Here is a 20000-nt window from a genome sequence, read left to right on the forward strand (position 1 = left end):
ATGTCAACAAGCAGGGAGATAATGAAGATCAGTAGTTCTACTCAAACTACTTGTGCACTTAGGCTATGGCAGATTGGTCAAATCTAGCAAGTTTAAAACTTTAAAGGAAAATTCCGGTATTTAGCACTTTGAGTCCCTTTTCTGGTTTGTTTTGGATGAACTAGAGTGGTGGACACAGAAATGTTGACGATGGGTCCTGTCTCTGAGTTTTTGACGCGTTTAGAATCACCTTTGACTACTTCAGGCTGGCTGTCTATGTGCATGCACAAACATGTCCTTAAAACAACCCTGAACGTCCATTTTCAAAAGTTTGCAACTCACCGAGTGGTTGCTTTTGGTATAGTACAAGACACAAAACTGGTGCTCTAAATAGCGATTCTGTTGTCTTTGAAAGGTTTTTCTTATTGACGCATTTAACTGCAATTTGGATTAACACCTACTTTTGCAAGGCGGAAATATTTAGGTGCAGAATAGATGTGCGCTTTCACAGACAGTTTTTTTTTACATACTGCGGAATACATAATTAGGCGCTCTTTACCCTTCCCCTCCCATCTTTTTACGGTAAACTCCAACTTTCCCCTTGATCCTCCCATGAATGCGCAATTTGCTATTTTCAGCTCCCGCAGGCAGGCAGTTGTGAAACAAATACGCCTGAAGTGGGTGCAAAAGCATTAGCACATCTTGCCCTGTGTGGGTTAGGATTAGAGGTTAGGTTTAGGATTAGAATTAGCAGTGTTTGAATTATACCGTGAGCTTCGGGGGGTACAGTCGACTGGTGACGTCACTCTCCATTTTATATAGGCTTACACACATGATTTAACACTTGTGGTTCACAGTCAACTTTCCTTCGAAATATAGGTTATATGACCGTGGCTGGCTGGCCGACAAGTTAAAAGAAACTGCTGTAATCATACTAGCAAGCACAATATATCTTACACGTTTTGAGAAGGGTTGGATTTGGGTAAACACTGTTTCAAGGTGCGCCCCGTGCGTAAAATTGCGCGCCACAGTCAAAAATTTTTTGGTATAGCAGTGCAATGCAAACCTGGAAATGCATAGACCAATAGCACGGAAATGGCAAACATACTACTTAAATTTAAGAACCAGAATTGTTTACAGATGGGCCACAGCAAGTCTCCCGTTTAATAGCAAGTTTACCTAGCCTAATGGCCTGCATTTGGTTCATTTAATTCATTTTTCTTGGATAGCCTAAGCCTACCAAACATCAAGCAGATAAAAAATGACTTGTTCACGGTTGGAAAAAAAAATATCTTCACGTTCTTTAGCCTAGGCATTTCGTATAATGTAGCCTAGTGCATTGTGCGCCTGGTGTTATATCACAACTGATTTTTAAGATAGATAGATAGATAGATCGATAGATCTTTATTGATCTCCAGGGGAAATTCAAGGTCTCAGCAGCATACAGACAACACAAACACATTCTTTAACAGCAGAAAGAGTAATTAAAGTATATAATATAAAAACACAACTAAGCAATAAGGACAGTAGAAGATAAAGAATATGTTAAATATACTAAACTACAAATTATACTAACTAACACTTAATCTAAATCAATTCTAAAAACAGTATCCACATAGTGGTGATTAATCAATCAGAGGCGTTTGCAATGACTCTGCAATGAGATAAGCAGCAGCGATGGTCGTGGCCGCTGAGTGGAAGGGAGACCTCAGGTTAAACCAGCGATCTTGCTAGTCAATGTTTTTCTAAGGTAGGCTATCACTATGTTAAAAAGGCAGTGAACTATTAAACAAATGTATGGTCAGTTGGCCACCGTTTGTTAACCCATATCAGGCGTTTGCAGCCTACACTGTACTTTTGTTTTAATTTGTTAGTATTATATCACAGCAAATAACACAGTCTGAACGTAGCCTACCAGAGAAATGGTACAGCCCGATGGGGGTGAGGGTTTGAAAATCATATTTCATTAGATTATATCCTGAATTGTTGATATGTGATGGGAATACTGCATTTAATTACATGCATTATTGGATAACATTTTTCAGTACCCCCCAAACTATTATTTTCATCCCTTTTGGGAGGTCTAGATGAGAAGTCTCATCTAGGGGGTACGGACCCCCCCCCCCCCCAGTACCCCCCGTAATTCAAACCATGAGGATTAGGGTTAGATGTTAGGGTTAGGGTTAGGTGTATTTCTGCTGTTGTGAAATACCCCAGAGGCCTAATGGTACATGGGTTTATCGATGGACTGATACTTTATGTTTTCCTGCATGTGTGCTTGTCTGTGTGCTTGTATGTGTGTGTGTGTGTGTGTGTTTGTCTGTGTGCTTGTGTGTGTGTGTGTGCTTGTTTGTCTGTCTGTGCTTGAACACAGAGGCGGAGCTTGCGGTGAAAAGAGGTAGAACTCCTCCCACTGGGCCGGTCATGTTGAGCACAGAGAACGCCTCCTTCAACACCAGCTGGGAAATGGCTGCAGGCAACGGCACTTATCCAGGTACACACACACACACTCTCACTCACTCACACACACACACACACAAACACACACACGCACGCATGCACACACACACACACACACACAAACACACACACACACACACACACTCACACACACACACACACACACTACACACACACGCACGCACGCACTCACTCATACACACACACACAAACACACACACACACATACACACTCATAAACACAAACCCTAGAAAAATGTAATACAGACACACACACTGTACATTTCAGCAGACACACTAGTATAGGGCACACCTCACTGTCACTCACATTTCTCTTATGCTTCCTCTCCAGGTTTCACCTCTCTTTATTCTCCATGCACTCCTTTCTCTACCTCTCTTTATTCTCCATGCACTCCTTTCTCTACCTCTCTTTATTGTCCATGCACTCCTTTCTCTGCCTCTCATTATTCTCCATGCACTCCTTTCTCTACCTCTCTTTATTCTCCATGCACTCCTTTCTCTACCTCTCTTTATTCTCCATGCAGTCCTTTCTCTACTTCTCATAATTCTCCATGCAGTCCTTTCTCTACTTCTCATAATTCTCCATGCACTCTCTACCTTTCACTTTCTTTCTTTTTATGGTTCAGTTTTGGGGCATTTTGAGAAGCAGTCTTTCTCACATGTTCGCAGTGGAACATTTTCGGAAACAGTTTCTCTTTCACATCATCTCCACCCACCCTCCCTCTCTATCTCTCCCACCCTCCCTCCCCCCTCTCTATCTCTCTCACCCTCCCTCTCTCTCTCTCCCACCCTCCCTCTCTATCTCTCTCACCCTCCCTCTCTATCTCTCTCACCCTCCCTCTCTATCTCTCCCACCCTCCCTCCTCCCTCTCTCTCTCTCCCACCCTCCCTCTCTATCTCTCTCACCCTCCCTCTCTATCTCTCCCACCCTCCCTCTCTCTCTCTCCCACCCTCCCTCTCTATCTCTCTCACCCTCCCTCTCTATCTCTCTCACCCTCTCTCTCTATCTCTCTCACCCTCCCTCTCTATCTCTCTCACCCTCCCTCTCTATCTCTCCCACCCTCCCTCTCTATCTCTCTCACCCTCCCTCTCTCACACACACACATGCATTTCCTGTTGCTAACACAGATCAAACACATCCAACAAACAGGTTTGTTTCCCAGGGAAGATGTATGCAGGTCATGAGTTTGTTCTTCTCCTTCCTCCGTTTTAATATGCATTTGTTTCTCTCTTTCCTTAGTTCTATCATGCATTTGTTCCTCGTCTCCCTCAGTTCTATCATGTGTTTGTTCCTCTTCTCCCTCAGTTCTATCATGTGTTTGTTCCTCTCCTCCCTCAGTTCTATCATGCGTTTCTTCCTCTCCTCCCTATCATGAGTTTGTTCCGCTCCTCCCTCAGTTCTATCATGCATTTCTTCCTCTCCTCCCTCAGTTCTATCATGTGTTTCTTCCTCTCCTCTCAGTTCCATCATGTGTTCCTTCCTCTCCTCCCTCAGTTCTAACATGTGTTTCTTCCTCTCCTCCTCCAGCACACCTTTGAGCTGCAGCTGATTACGTGGATCGGTCTGGCGTGTCTGTTTGTGTGCATCCTGACCTTTGGCCTCTGTCGCTCCATCAAGGGCACGCGCACCACCATCCACCTCCACCTGTCGCTCTGCCTCTTCCTCGCCGACCTCATCTTCCTCTGCGGCATCAGCCGAGCACAGAAGGTGTGTGTGTGTGTGTGTGTGTGTGTCTGTGTGTGTGTGTGTGCGTTTGTGTGAATATATGCTACTCATCAATGTCATCTTTTCGAAATGTCTTTGAAAACAAACGTATGTGTGTGTGAATGTGTGTGTGTGTATGTGTGACCCTCTATTAAACTGTACCGGTATGTGTTGTGCATTGTATATTATATTTCTAAAATGTATAGTTTTTGTAATGTTTATCTCAATTCACTTTTTTTTCTCTCTCTCTCTCTTTACTTGTTTGTTGGATGGATGGTTAGATTGATTTGGATGTGTCTGTCTACCCCCCCTCTATCTGTCTTTCTCTCTCTCTCTCTTTCTCTCTCCCTGTCTCTCTTTCTCTGTCTCTCTTTCTCTCTCTCTCTTCTCCCTCTCTCTTTGTGTGTCTCTCTCTCTCCCTGTCTCTCTCCCTCTGTCTCTCTCTCTTCTCCCTCTCTCTTTGTCTCTCTCTCTCTCTCTCTCTCTCTCTCTCTCTCTCTGTCTCTCTCTTCTCCCTCTCTCTTTCTTTCTCTCTCTCCCTCTGTCTCTCTCTCTTCTCCCTCTCTCTCTCTCTCTCTCTCTCCCTCTGTCCCTCTCTCTGCTAGGCTGGCTGTAGTTTGGTGGCAGGGCTGCTGCACTACTTCTTCCTGGCTGCGTTCAGCTGGATGCTGCTGGAGGGGGTGCAGCTCTACAGGATGGTGGTGCTCGTCTTCCACACCAGCCTCCGCCCCGCCTACATGATGGCCGCCGGCTACGGAGCTCCGCTGGCCATCGTCATCATCTCCGCCATCGCCTACCCGCAAGGATACGGCACCGACCAACAGTGAGTGCGTGTGTGTGTGTGTGTGTGTGCGTGTGTGTGTGTGCGTGTCTGCGTGCATGCGTGCATGCCTTTGAGTTTGCATTTGTGGGAAGTGTGACATGTATTCAAGCTCTTCCTCCTCTCTCTTTCTCTGTCGTCTCTATCGCCATCCCTCTCTCTCTCCATCCTTCTCTTTCTCTCTCTCCCTCTCTCCATCCTTCTCTCTCCCCCTCTCTCCATCCCTCTCTCTCTCTCCCTCTCTCTCTCCCTCTCTCCATCCCTCCCTCTCTCTCAGCTGCTGGTTGTCTCTGCAACGTGGTTTCATCTGGGCGTTCTTCGGCCCTGTGTGCATCATCATCTTCCTCAATGCCTTCTTCCTAATCATCACACTGAGAAGCTCACCAGCCTCAACCCGGACCTCTCCAACCTGCAGATGATCAAGTAAGTGTGTGTGTGTGTGTGTGTGTGTGAGAGAGAGAGCTTGCATACGTATATCTGTGTCTATGGGCCCTGTTTTAAATGCTGGGCAAACACACACACACACACACACACACACACACACACACACACACACACACACACACACACACATAAAGACACATAAACACACTTACACACAAAGAATTTACAGATACAAACACTGATGTTAGTTGAGACAGGTCTGATCAAACACAAATGCTTTGTGCTTTTCATCCTTTCTGCATTAGTGGTTATCAGGGACATTGGAAGTATTTTCTGAGAGGGGGTGCGGATGATTTCAGCGGGGGTCCGGCTGATTCTTCCCCGCAAATTTTGTTTGAAATTCTGACTGATAAACACTACCCTGGGAATCCAGAGTTCTCGCGGAAGCATTCTGGCAACGAATAATGATGCATGTAACTTTTGCCCCTTGCATCGCGGGGAACCAGTCATATCTGTGTATCTGATATAGACCCTTTCAACAATAAAAACAATGCTTGAACGTTCTATTTGGGCCCCAATCTACTTCCTCTGCATTAAGATAACATATGGAATGTTAAAAAGGAAGTCTTGTGGGGCCAACTATGATGCTGATAATGGAACTCTCTTGAAAGGGTCCATAGGCGGGCCAGAGGCAAGGTAAATAGATGACAGTCGTAGTGTTTTCCAATTGGGTTAGCAAAACCATAGCTTTTGGTGAACAGAGATGCAGATCCTCCCCATAATTTGTTTGTTTGCGCAACTGCCCATGTTCTGCGTTCATTCTAGAGAGAGTGAAATATTTTTTTTAAAACCTGTGTAATCACGATATTTTCCTCTGTTACAAGTCGTGACTTATGCCATTAAACTTTTAACTTAGACTACAACAGCCTAATTTCAAGTAGCTTAGGTGAGACAAGACCCATATCTTTATCACTGGGTTATTACCGTTTTTGTCCATTGCTTGAACACTATAGACACATGACTAGACCAAAGTTGAAGCTTTTGTTACTATACCTTAAACCAGGGTTGTCAAACTCATTTTAGGTAGTGGGCCGATTTTGTTGGAATGAGACCTCCTGGGGGCCGTCATTGTCATGGTCATTATCATTTTTCTGCATGGGTATCAGAGTGTTGTTAGATAATATCACTTTTGAGCAAACAAGTACACAATAATGTACTGCTGTCAAATACTGCTCTTTCTCTCTTGAAATGTCATACTTCCATGTTGGCTCAACATCAGCTTCTTCCTTCATAAGGATGGTTTGTAGTGCTAGGTTTTATCAGTGTATCATATCATACATATTGCTTATAACACATTGAATATCTTTTTTTCTAATTTTCCCTTCCCTTCCCCTCCTTTCTGCAACACACTTGCTCCTGCATACTACACACTTGCTCCTTTCTACAACACCCTTCCTACCCGAAACATCTGGGGGGCCGTATGAAACCTGTTGGCGGGCTTGATCTGGCCCCCGGGCCTTATGTTTGACACCCCTGCCTTAAACACAATGTAACCATACCTTAAACAAAAGTGCTGCTTTTGCACATTAGTTGCAATTCTGCAACACACTTGCTCCTTTCTGCAACACACTTGCTCCTTTCTACAACACACTTGCTCCTTTCTGCAACACACTTGCTCCTGCATACTACACACTTGCTCCTGCATACTACACACTTGCTCCTGCATACTACACACTATTTCATACATAACACACTTTGTTCATAAATTAAATCTCATGGGTACCATTGGGACAACACATCTTTTCAAAATACACATTGGGTGATTGAAAACACCTTATGCCTTGTAGCACATAAAACAAACAATGAACATGTTTAAAAGTTGATTGTTGCCAGAATGGGTCTTTAACTCAGTTTAGCTCTCCCTCTCAGCTTTAGTCTTTCATTCTTTTTTTTAAGTTCTTTAAAAAAAAACATCAATGTCTCTCCCCCTGTTTTCCCCCCTCTCTCCTTCCTGCTTCTCTCTCTCTCTCTTTCTCTCTCTCTCTGTTGTGTGTCTGTAGGAGTTTCACAATGACTGCGATGGCTCATCTGTGTGTCCTGGGGGGCATGTGGATGTTTGGCTGCTTCATGTTCCAGAATGTGCCCATGGCCTACCTCTTCACCATCCTCAACAGCCTACAGGGGGCGCTCATCTTCCTCATGCACTGCCTCTTGTATGAACCTGTGAGTCAGACACACACGACAGTGTTGTAGTACAATGCACAAAAAGGGTTTGACTCTTGTTTTTTAATATACTGTCCATTTTGCAACATTTTAACATATCAGGGGGAAGCCTATGTAATGTTTTGGTCCCTGGTGCTCCATTAATGTACAGTACATCATTTCAGTGTTCCTAAAGACGGTGCAAATGCAAACCGTATAACATAGGAACAGTGTAGCTAAAGTCCCATTCATTTTCATTTCAAAGCATCCACATTGGCCACATTTCAACCGGGAATCCTCTAGGAACACATTGTAGGTTTCTATACCTATATAGGCCTATGGAGTATATATATTCATAAGCATCTGCACTCGAGAAAAGTGGAGTCAAGCAGAGTACACCTACAACCCGTCCAGCAACAGCCAGCAGGTACGTGTGTGTGTGTGTGTGTGTGTGTGTGTGTGTGTGTGTGTGTGTGTGTGTGTGTGTGTGTGTGTGTGATGACACCAGAAGAAAGGGTGAAAAAATCCCAATGTTATATTATTATCAAACAAATCCAAATCCTAACTTGTTACACAATAACTTATCTACCCTTTCTGAAGGGTCCTAAATAAACACTTTGGTTGTCCTTTAAACTCTGATCTCCTGCAGGTTTCAAAGACTAACCAGAGTACCAGTCAGTTATAGCCCTGAAGATGATCTCTGACCTTCAGGCGACCCACAATGCCCTGCAACCCATTCAGTATTCCATTCAGTATTCATTCAGTATTATGTAATATGAGGAACATGGGCTCTGGTTTGGTATGGTTTATGTATTTTGCAACAAGCACAGCAGGACTGTCTTTTATTTTCACAGTCAGTGAGGGGTTCAAATTGATCGTAAAATATGAACATGATTAGTTTTGACCTCTTGTATAATTTTGCTATATCTATCTTTTTTGTATATCTTCCAATCTTATTTTTCTAAAATCATGTTTTTAGAATGGTTAACATGTCCGTATGATGTCTGCTGTTTTTTACAAGACATATAATGAGCAAAGTAAGCAGTAAATATCATGGCAGAGGATTTCTGCTTTGGAACTATGTTTCGACGAATCACAACACAGGTGGGCCAATTCAGGCATCAGTTCAATAGTGTAGCTAGCCAGAGACTTTCTAATGAGGAGACAGCACTCAAAGAATCTCCCATAGAAATGTATGGGGTTAGTTCGTAACGCAAACATGGCAGTCGTCTACACATATTCCGTCCCTTCAAAAGTTGACGTGCCAATAATGTGGTATGTTGTGAATACATCGTCCCAATCATGTGTTGTGATCTTGGTTGGTGTGCTTATATACCGTAGACCTATGTTTTATTTGAATAATATAGGCCTAGGTCCATGTCTTACACCACCACACAATCCTTCCTTTTGGAAGGAACACCGTAAATCGAAGACTAATGGTGACCTAATGTGACGCCAATGCCTCCCTCACTAAAGCTTTGAGCCCCTTAAAAAAACAAAAAACATTCGGACCAACATCTGTCTGCTTGCTTATACAACATCTCTTGCTTATAGAAAATAAATTCAAATTTGAACCTAACTTTGAGTCTAACTTTCGGAATTTTAGACTGGATAGCCTACTCGTTATGTGACTATTTGTTCCCTGAAGTCTTCAGGCTGAAGAGTGGCAGCGCAGCTCAGACAAAGAGGGCAAATGGGCAGTTGCTCGGATAAATTTAGCTCTGCCCTAAACGCGTCCCTGACCTAGGCTACGACCCGGGCCAACAATTATAGCGCGGGAATGATGCCAAAAACCTCCCTTCCTACCAACCGGTTGATCCATCAGACGTCATGTCAAACGCCTACCAGCACATTCATTGCCTTATCATGCAACAACAAATGTGTAGCTACCTCTCCGTAGGGTTTGTTTTTGGTGCATTTTGTCTGTTTGTCTAAAATCTAAGACAGTAGAAAATTATGTTTAAACATAATTTTCTACTGTCTTAGATTTTAGTTTCACATTGCAAGTAACTCTTAACATGACCAATAGGGCTACAAATTGTGATTAACTAGTGTCGATAGCATATTGCGAGTAGTTGCCCTAAGCTGGGGTAAAGTGAGACACAAGACCACTTTTTTAAAAAACATCATATTTTCACTGCCCTTCATCCTGAATACATTCTGATAATTACAATAACAAGGAAACATCCTGAATTAATGGGACATTTGTAAATTTAACTGATATATATCATTTTAGCTCACTTGGAGGGGAGCAAATGTAAAAAACGTCTCACTTTACCCCCACTCTCCCCTAAGGCCAGCCTATGGCATTTCTCATATCTTGCAGATAATTGGTAGTCCTGTTTTGCAGATATCATGGTTATTACGCATAATAGTTTAAGCAACAATAAAAATAGCTTGTCACTAATAACGACACAAATAGACTAATGAATGTTCATTTAATGAAGTTTCAACATTGTACAGTTTTCCTACATGTATTCATGTTCCAACACAAGCCTACATGTATCCATCATGAATAAGTACATGTTGCACCAATTCTGGGCACATGTTGGATACGTGTAGGTTCATGTAGGTATATGTAGGCTGCTTATAAAAAGGCAATTATTCTGATACATGTAAGTAAGGCGGGTGGTATGGCGTTCGGTTGGTCGATCGGTTGATCAGATGGACGGTCGGAAGGTTTTAGGCACGATTCCCGCGCCATAAACAATTACTGTGATACCAGTTGCCTAATGTTTCAAAACTTCCTTGGGTCCTATGAAGGGCTAAGTCTGTAGCTGCATTTTGTCAAAATGGTGAGGGCGGTGCGACTCAGCGTTGGTAGAGGTCAACCATATTTTATCCCAATGCAATTGGCTTATTGAATGACGGACATCTGAATAATCCAGTAGGATCCCAGGGAAAACACGTGGGTTGCTGTTAAAGTGGGTGGGTTTTTTTACATGCTAGGAGTCTGATTTGCTGTCGAGCTTGCGTGATAGAGCCCCGTAGACTGCAGAGGATAGGCTACGCCAGTGAATGGTACCAAAAAGTAACATCGTAGCACTGCATACATTTAGGTTACCGAATAGCATACCAGGTTATATATTCAATAGTTTATTTTTTTTATCATTCACACACACATACGCACTCGGCAGTCTTCAAACACCACGTACGCACTCACTTGGTAGCCACCCTACATCATCCGCCAGGGACCAACACTTGACGCCAACTGAGTTTTTGAAAAACAGACGTCCACCCCTGAATTTACCAAAACACATATCGCAGGAAGAGAGGGAAAGTTGGGGGCAGGTAAGCGCTTTCACGTGCTAATAGGCTACTAGCTTATGTGTGTGCTGGCGCGATGTTGGTAAACAATTTCTGTATGAAACTGTAGCCTGCTTAACCTGTAACAGTAACGGCATGTCGAAACAATCTTAAGTAGCCACTTTTGTGGGTTTGGCTACATTGCATCTGAGATGCAAAGCATTCTAAAAGCGCATTTTTCAAGTAAATGTCGGTAAAATTTGAAATGTGTTGTGTTTGTGAAATCGTAAACAACCCTGCTTCTCTCAACTCGTTCCTTCTCTTTTTTCTCCTCCTTCACGCACCTCTGCACTTGACCCCCCCCCCCCCCTGCTCTATCATGCTCGTCTGCCCTCTGCTCTACTACCCTCCCCTTTCAACTCCTCTCTTCCTTTTACATCTCTCCCTGATCCTTTTACTGTTCTCTCGCTATCTATCTATCTATCTATCTATCTATCCTATCTATCTATCTATCTATCTATGCTGTCGATTTACCCTTTCTCCTCTTCTTTTCCTTCCTGCCTGCCTTCCTTTTTGCTCTCCGTTCTTTGACTGCCTCATCCTGTCCAATACATCCTCGTCTTCTCTCCTCTCCTCTTCCCTTCCCCCTCTCCTTTCCTTATCCTCTCCTCCTCCTCCTCCTCCTCCTCCTCTCCTCTCCTCTCCCATCCCATCCTCTTCTTTTCCCCTCTCCCTTCTCCCCCTTTCCTGTCCTTTCCCCATCCTCTCCTTCTCCTCTCCAGGATGTTGGGACTGGTCCGGGTTCCCGTGGCGGTGAGCTCCTTGGGGCTGCTGCGGCTCCTGGGGACTCCCTGGTCCTGGAGCCTGGCTGCAGGGCTGGGCGTCTACCTGGGCACTGGGGGCTGGAGGTTCCTCTACGTGGTACTCAGGACAGCTAAGAGAGACCTGTTGTGAGTGCAATGTTGAATATGTTTAATGCAAAGAAGACTATAGGTGATGGTACGGGGGGTGGGGGGGTTACTTTTTTTGAGCGATGTTGCTTGGCAACCACACAACCAGTTCCATGTGTTCTGATTCAATGATCATGAAAATGTGTTAACTGATGATTAAAGTTCTTTAGAAAAACATTGCCCCACAACATTGCTCAAAAAAGTTGCCTTGTGTATCATCAGCTTAACTCGGGTTTGTGTTGTGAACTTGATATCTCATGATATGTCTAACGAATGAATAATTTAGTATATGAATGAATGATTATGAGTTGATGAGTTTAATGTTATAAGATAGTACATAAGTATATATACTCTTTTGATCCCGTGAGGGAAATTTGGTCTCTGCATTTATCCCAATCCGTGAATTAGTGAAACACACACGTGTTTCACTAATTCACGGATTGGGATAAATGCAGACACACAGCACGTGTGTGTTTCACTAATTCACGGATTGGGATAAATGCAGACAGCACACAGTGTACACACAGTGAGGTTCAGGCAACTTCAGTCTTGCCTACTGGTCGGGGTTCGAACCGGCAACCCTCCGGTTACAGGTCCGAAGTGCTAACCAGTAGGCCACGGCTGCCCCCTAAATGTTTAATACATCTGCAGAAACAGAACACCTTGGGTTGGGTTGTGTTATGCGAAATGAATGAATGATTGAGTCTATGAATGAATAAAAGCATGAGTGTCGCAATACGAAAGAAAGGAAGAAAAGGAATAAATGATCATTTCAATAGATTATTGCGCAATTGATGAATGAGAAATATAACGATTGAATGTAGTGTAGGTGTAATAGAGTACCGAAGCCAAGACGTAGCGTTGTCAAGGCAGCAATTTCACTGGATCTAAACAAATCAATCTAACTATAGTAGTGACCTCCCTCTCTTTCTAACATTTCTATCAATCCCTCTCTCTCTCCCTCCCTCCCTCCCTCTCTTTCTAACATTTCTATCAATCCCTCTCTCTCTCCCTCCCTCCCTCCCTCTCTTTCTAACATTTCTACCCCCTCCCCTCCCCCAGTGGCCTGTACGTGCTCCTGCGGGTGAAGTTCTCCATCCGTCGGCACCTGCGCCTGGGCAGCACCATCCCCTCCATCTTCGCCGCCACGGCGGCGCGCCACCCCGACAAGCCGGCGCTCGTGTGCGAGTCGACGGGCGAGACGTGGACCTTCGCCCAGCTGGCCGGGCGCTCGGACGCGGTGGCCCAGTGGGCTCTGGCCCGGGGGTGGGCGCCGGGCGACGTGGTGGCCGTGTACGCGGAGAGCCGCCCGGAGCTGGTGGCGCTGTGGCTGGGCCTGGCCAAGGTGGGCGTGGAGGCGGCGCTGCTGAACTTTAACCTCCGCCGCCACGCGCTGCTCCACTGTGTCAGCGTGTCCGCAGCACGGGCGCTCGTGTTTGGAGCCGAGCTCGCCGACGGTGAGTGTCTCTCTCTGTGTGTGTGTGTGTGTGTGTGTGTGTGTGGCAGGGCCTAGCCAAGGTGGGTGTGAAACTTGTTGCTTTGCTTAACTTGGTGTGTGTGTGTGTGTGTGGGTTATTGTCAAGGGTTATTGTCAATCAGTGACCATGAAGTTTTGATTATAAGTTCACATGGAGGAGTGTTGAGAGCCAGACCTGGGAGGAATTTGGCACCAAGATAGATAGATAGATAGATAGATAGATAGATAGATAGATAGATAGATACTGTAGATAGATAGATAGGGAAAATTCACTGGGACCACACACTGGGACTTGGAGTGCCTCACAAAAGTTCAATCCACGTTGTTGCCAATTCTCTGCTCCCACTCTAGGGAACACCCCGTACCCAACCTCAACCTCTGACTCACATAGCCTATTAGTGAGTCAGACTGGGGGGGGGGGGACTGCTGGGCTGTTCAAGTTTCAGGTGTCTATGTGAATGCGTTCAGTCATGTCGGGGGATTCAAATCCACTCATCCACTCAAATGTATTACTTTGGTTTAGATTTTGATTGATTTTCTGGTGGAAATTTTGACCTCTGTGTTCAACCTGGTTGACCTTAAATGTTAGCATTGAGTTCATCCATGGCATCACCAGGTTCGACTCAAGTGTTGATTGTTCTAGAATGCACTGGCAGTGTTCCGTTTGTTCTGTGGGGATTCTGAGAGCTCTCTACCCCCCCAGCCCCCTGCACCAGCCATAGTTGTCTCATTGTGTAAATGTCAGTAAACAACATTGCACAAGTGTTATGTCTCTCAGAGGACTGTTTACTCTGATGTCTTTGTGTTGTTGTTTTTTTGTTTTCTCTCTTTCTCTCTCTCTTTCCCTCTCTGCTCTCTCTCTTTCTATCTCTCTGTCTCTTTCCATTTTTCTGTCTGCTCTCTTTCTCTTTTCCTTTCTCTGTCTGCTCTCTCTCTTTCCCTCTCTCTGTCTCTCTTTCTTTCTCTCTCTCTGTCTGCTCTCACTGTCATAGTGTTATACTCCACTTGGCCCTTGGCCATTTTTTTGTTTTGTTTGATGTTTGTCAACATTTGTTTTCTTTTGCACCCCCTCAAAAAAATGTAAAGTATAAAAAGAATTCTTAACATGGAATTCCCACTTAATAACATAGGTTGATATTTTCATTGGCTTCACGGCCACACCTTGGCGTCATAGGCGTTGTTGTAACCTGGAAGCTCAGTGACATTTCCCCCCCTTTCATTGCAACACTATTTCCGCATCATTCTTAATCATTATTGACTCATTTCCTCATTGTCCTCCCTTTCAATAATCTTGTCGTCTTCCAGTTGGCAACATGTAACACAACATTTTTCAACATTTTCAACACCTTGCCAGTTGGCACGTACTTCAAGATTGCCTTTGGTGTTGCAACCCTGCAGGCTAAATCCGGATAGCATCATTAGCACGCTGCACGAATTTGTTCAAAACTGTTGCATTCAAATTAACTGCTAAATTCTAATCATCTCAATCCCGATGCAAATGGAAAAGTATTTTCCAAGACTCAAACGGGCCTGTCCCAAGGAGAAAAAGTATTCATTTGAAACTTAAAAGTGGGGAAACTGATAAACTAGCAAATTAAGCTACTTTGTTTACAATATTTCCAGGCTTCAACCAGTGCTGCTTTTCATTCAGACTTATGTGCACATTTATTTATTTGAGTGTTTTTCATGACTGTGTTGCTATTTCTTTTCCCTGTTTGCTTTGATTGATAACTGAGGTGATTCAAATCAGAGGAGGGTTAAGTTTAAAACAAAAGTGTTTAAATTGAACTTTTTTTTCTTCTGATCCTTGTCTGAAATAGATTTTTTTTTAAAAAATCAATAATTATCGATATCGACTGATATGAAATACTTATATCGTGATACAGTTTTCAGCCATATCGCCCAGCCCTAGTGTGTGTGTGCGCGTGCTCGCGTGTGAGAAAGGGGCTAGATTAAGATCCAGGTGGAGGATAGTGAGTGTCTGCTACTTGTGTCTACAGGTTCTGCCCCAGTTGACTGAACATGAATACTGCCTTATTTATTTGTATGTGTGTACTTGACACTGTAGTCTATTTAATTTATATTTGATAATGATGGTTGTGTCTGTGTGTGTGCCTGAGTGTATGCACGCATTTCCTTTTCATGAGTAGTCCCTCATATTTGACCTTGAAGAGCCACTGAGAGACAGAAAGATATGGTGCAAGTCCTTAAAGCAAATGTCACAGAACAGTCTAGGAAACTTGAATGTTTGCCAGTTGCATTCACTGGCGTGAGTTTACAATGTGCCCTTTGGAATCTATCACAGTACGCACTAGACGCAACAGGTTATGTGAAGGATTGATAGGCTAGTGATAGCATTTGTTTTTTATCTTTAACGAAGCACCAACAATGTAGTTAGCGAACCCGGAGTTTATTACAGAAGACTGTTAAGAACACTTGCCAAATGTCCCCCTACCAGCTCCTCCAACCCAGTATCGCAAGGATTTGTTGTACTGTCACATTTGGTTAATTTATTCTCCGTGCTGGGGTTGGAGGGGGCTGGTAGGGGGATAGTTGGTAAGTGTTCTGAACAGTCTTTTGTTCGTTAACTATGTCGTTGTCCAGCGTCTTACCAGGCACACCGTCTTGTTCAGCTCCGATAAAGTGTGTCTTTAGGATATAGATATTGGCAGAGATACAGTGTCTTGGCGAGGACAATCTCGATCTCTCGTATGGCCTGTAGTGTCATTATAGTGGGGAGCGGACAGCTGTAAATGCCACCTGGACATAGTCTGGGTAAACTTGATTCACCAATTTGATGTGTGTGGGGAACCATTTGTGTGTGTCTAAGTATGCTGTTTTGATCACGTGAGGGAAATTATATTCTATCATAGAATATAGAATTTATCATACAGACATCAATTCTCTAACCTCTCTTTCTGTGTGTGTGCGTGTGTGTGTGTGTGTGTGTGTGTGTGTGTGTGCGTGTGTGCGTGTGTGTGTGTGTGTGTGTGTGTGTTACAGCTGTGCAGGAGGTGAGTTCATCGCTGGGCTCGTCCATGCAGCTGTTCTGCACAGGTGATCTGAGTGCAGAACGGCTCCAGTCCCTCTCTGCCCAGAACCTGGACCGTGTCCTGGCCTCCACCCCACAGACGCCGCCGCCGCCAACACACAACAAGAGCTTCAACGGTGAGTGTGGGTGTGGTTTGTGTGTGTGATGTGTGTGTGTGTTAGAGCTGTACAGGAGGTGAGTTGGTGTGTGTGTGTGTGGAGTGTGTGTGTGTGTGTGTTCGTTTTCTTTGACTTAAGTAAGTTCAGGGCTGCAGGTCTAGGCTCGTACCTGTCAGTGTGTCAGCTTCCTATTACATCACAAATGTACTGGTGGACACACACAAACACACACACACTCAGACACACACACACATGTACGACTGCACATACACAGCCTGAATGTACATATGCTCGCTGTTACGATCATGTGTGTGTGTGTGTGTGTGTGTGTGTGTGTGTGTGTGTGTTAGAGCTGTACAGGAGGTGAGTTGGTGTGTGTGTGTGTGTGTGTGTGTGTGTGTGTGTGGAGTGTGTGTGTTCGTTTTCTTTGACTTAAGTAAGTTCAGGGCTGCAGGTCTAGGCTCGTACCTGTCAGTGTGTCCGCTTCTTATTACATCACAAATGTACTGGTGGACACACACTCTCAGACACACACACACATGTACGACTGCACATACATGGCCCGCATGTACATATGCTCGCTGTTACGATCACAGTATGTACATGGTCATTGATGGACTTGACACACACACACGTCTACAATGCCAATGCAAATGGTACAGATGCTTATACATGCACACGTTACATAAACTACAGTGTGCACAGTCCATATCAGACATGCCGCACACACACACACACACATGCGCGCACACACCCTGACACACATGACGCTTGGCTTGTCATACTTGACACACATACTTGTTTCTTGAGTGTTACATCTTCAGAGTGGTATGAGCGTAGACTCAGAGGGAGAAGTTTACCTGGAGCAGAGCTACTCTGTGTGAAACCTTTGAGCTTGGCTCTCTCTCTCTCTCTCTCTCTCACACACAGACACACGATTGGGTCTCTACATCTACAGTGTGCCATATGCTGTTAAATGCCCAGAGGACTGACTGCTTAGTGGGAAGCCTTTGAGCTTTGCTATGTGTGTTTGAGTTAGATTAACTTCAGCTGTGCTCTTTAGGCTAAACACACTTAATGTAATCACCATCACAACATCGCTGGACCCACACACCCACACACACACACACCACACACACGCACACACACATGCATATTAGCATTTTATAAGAATCTCTCTCTCTCCCCCCTTCTCTCTCTCTCTCACACACACACGCACACACACACGCATATTAGCATTTTATAAGAATCTCTCTCTCTCCCCCCTTCTCTCTCTCTCACACACACATACAAAGGCACTGTTTAGTAACTGTAACTGGGGGTGTGTTTTAGAGAGCTGGGTGAGGGGTTTTATAGGGCTAATGAACCAGTTTAACAGAGCTGTTAGGCCAGTAGACACACAGAGAGAATGTTTACACACTCTCACACACACACACACACACACTCTCACTCACACACACACACACAAAAGACACACACAAAAGACACACACAAACATACAGACACAGACCCGCACACACACACACTGCTATGAGCGAGAGAATAAGTAAGGCCTACTGCGTGTGTGTGTGTGTGAGAGAGAGAGAGAGAATGGATAAAAGGTTAAAATGTATAACACACACACACACACACACACACACACACACACTATTATGAGAGAGAGAGAGAGGTAGAGAAGGGATGTAGGGTAAAGTTCACATACCGGCTCAGTGCAGGGCATTTGTGAATGAGGGAGAGAGAGCTGCTGTGTGTTTGCAGGGGTGGGTGAGTGTGAAAGAGAGCAATGACAACACAGCAGTCAAAGAGAAGAATGCAAATTGTGTGTGTGTGTGTGTGTGTGTGTGTGTGTGTGTGTGTGTGGTGTGTGTGTGTGTGTGTGTGTCTGTGTGTGTGTGTGTGTGTGTGAAGAGGGGTCAGTGAAGCCTGGCTCAAGGCTCTACTAAGTAACGGAAGCAGAAAGGAAAGAGTGAAGGCAAAGAAAGGAGTAGAATGAAAGAAGAATGAAGGCCATGAAACTTAACTGGCTCAACATGAAGTCCTGTGTGAGAGAGTGAGAGTGTCTGTGAGCGTAAGAGATAATGAAGAAATTGTGGGAGTAATATTGACTCATCCTCCTTATTGCCAAACACTGATAGTTAACGCGCACACACACACTCACACACTAATTGTTTTCTCTCAGTCTTGAATGACACATGACTTTTAGTATTTACTCCCTCACTTTACTTACTCTTTAGTACAACATCAAACTAACGTATAGCACTGACTATTAACTAACTACAGTAAGCTAAACAAACATTACAGTATACAGCACTGACTATTAACTAACTACAGTAAGCTAAACAAACATTACAGTATACAGCACTGACTATTAACTAACTACAGTAAGCTAAACAAACATTACAGTATACAGCACTGACTATTAACTAACTACAGTAAGCTAAACAAACATTACAGTATACAGCACTGACTATTAACTAACTACAGTAAGCTAAACAAACATTACAGTATACAGCACTGACTATTAACTAACTACAGTAAGCTAAACAAACATTACAGTATATAGCACTGACTATTAACTAACTACAGTAAGCTAAACAAACATTACAGTATACAGCACTGACTATTAACTAACTACAGTAAGCTAAACAAACATTACAGTATATAGCACTGACTATTAACTAACTACAGTAAGCTAAACAAACATTACAGTATACAGCATTGACTACTAAATAACTACTGTAGGCTAAACTAACATCACAACGCACACATGACAGAAACTAAACCAGACACTATGTATGACACACATGTGGAAGTGTGTGAAGAATTTGGTATCAAAACGCTGTGTATCTGTTTTTAAAAACATTAAAAAATCAGGCTATTTAATTGTGTATTTCAGGTAATATCAATCAAATTGCAGTTGTGTTGTTTTGTCTGAGTAAAGATAAATCAAATAACAATACCTTATTGCAGTTCTACTGAAATTACTCAGAAAACAAAATGTAAAAAAAAAATATGTTTTACATTTCATTAAAATGTTGGATATAGTGTTTTGGAACCAAACTCTTCATGTATTTACTCAATATATGAAGAGTATGAGCTGTACGAGACAGAGGGGGACTGATCTGGCCTGGCCTGCTGCCAGTGAAAGAAGATACGTTATTATTATGGAGTCTAGCAGAGGTTTCAGAAGGGGGAGGAAATGACATGAAGTGGAGAAGAAACAAGGACGTGTGTGTGTGTGTGGTGTGTGTGTGTGTGTCTGTGTGGTGTGTGTGTGGTGTGTGTGTCTGTGTGTGTGTGTCTGTGTGGTGTGTGTGTGTGTGTGTGGTGTGTGTCTGTGTGGTGTGTGTGTGGTGTGTGTCTGTGTGGTGTGTGTCTGTGTGGTGTGTGTGCGTGTGTGTGTGTGTGCGTGTGTGCACTATCTAGTGTGTAGTGAAGAATCCAACAGCAATAGGCTGACTCTGTGATGATTCAGGGCAGTTCAGTACAGGGTGACCTTACTGGAAACACACATACACATACAAGCACAAGGCAGTCTGACCGGATTGACTAGTCACACTGTGCAGTGTGTGTGTTTTTTGCGCTTTTCATGCATGTGAGAGAAAG

At 43.9% G+C, this 20000-nt stretch overlaps 2 protein-coding genes across 3 annotated transcripts in view; both read left to right on the plus strand.

Moving 5' to 3' along the window:
* LOC121718464 (adhesion G protein-coupled receptor E5-like) overlaps window positions 1-8287 on the plus strand; it is a 14457-nt gene extending 6170 nt beyond the window's left edge. Inside the window, 8 exon segments of the mRNA XM_042103477.1 lie at window positions 2354-2493; window positions 3989-4168; window positions 4771-4988; window positions 5263-5354; window positions 5357-5408; window positions 7430-7621; window positions 7932-7998; window positions 8221-8287. Of these exon segments, the coding sequence (XP_041959411.1) occupies window positions 2354-2493; window positions 3989-4168; window positions 4771-4988; window positions 5263-5354; window positions 5357-5408; window positions 7430-7621; window positions 7932-7998; window positions 8221-8256 (977 nt within the window). The 3' untranslated portion in view covers window positions 8257-8287.
* A 2262-nt stretch (window positions 8288-10549) lies between these two features.
* The window catches only part of LOC121718055 (long-chain fatty acid transport protein 1-like), a 21250-nt gene continuing 11799 nt past the window's right edge, over window positions 10550-20000 (plus strand). For both annotated transcript variants that reach the window (XM_042102876.1, XM_042102875.1), the window contains exons 1-4: window positions 10550-10862; window positions 11600-11767; window positions 12830-13224; window positions 16248-16412. In XM_042102876.1, the coding sequence (XP_041958810.1) occupies window positions 11601-11767; window positions 12830-13224; window positions 16248-16412 (727 nt within the window). In that variant the 5' untranslated portion in view covers window positions 10550-10862; window position 11600. The remainder of the gene's footprint in view (window positions 10863-11599; window positions 11768-12829; window positions 13225-16247; window positions 16413-20000) is intronic.

The sequence above is a fragment of the Alosa sapidissima genome, chromosome 9 (assembly GCF_018492685.1).
Source record: "Alosa sapidissima isolate fAloSap1 chromosome 9, fAloSap1.pri, whole genome shotgun sequence".
In the NCBI taxonomy this organism is placed as follows: Eukaryota; Metazoa; Chordata; class Actinopteri; order Clupeiformes; family Clupeidae; genus Alosa; species Alosa sapidissima.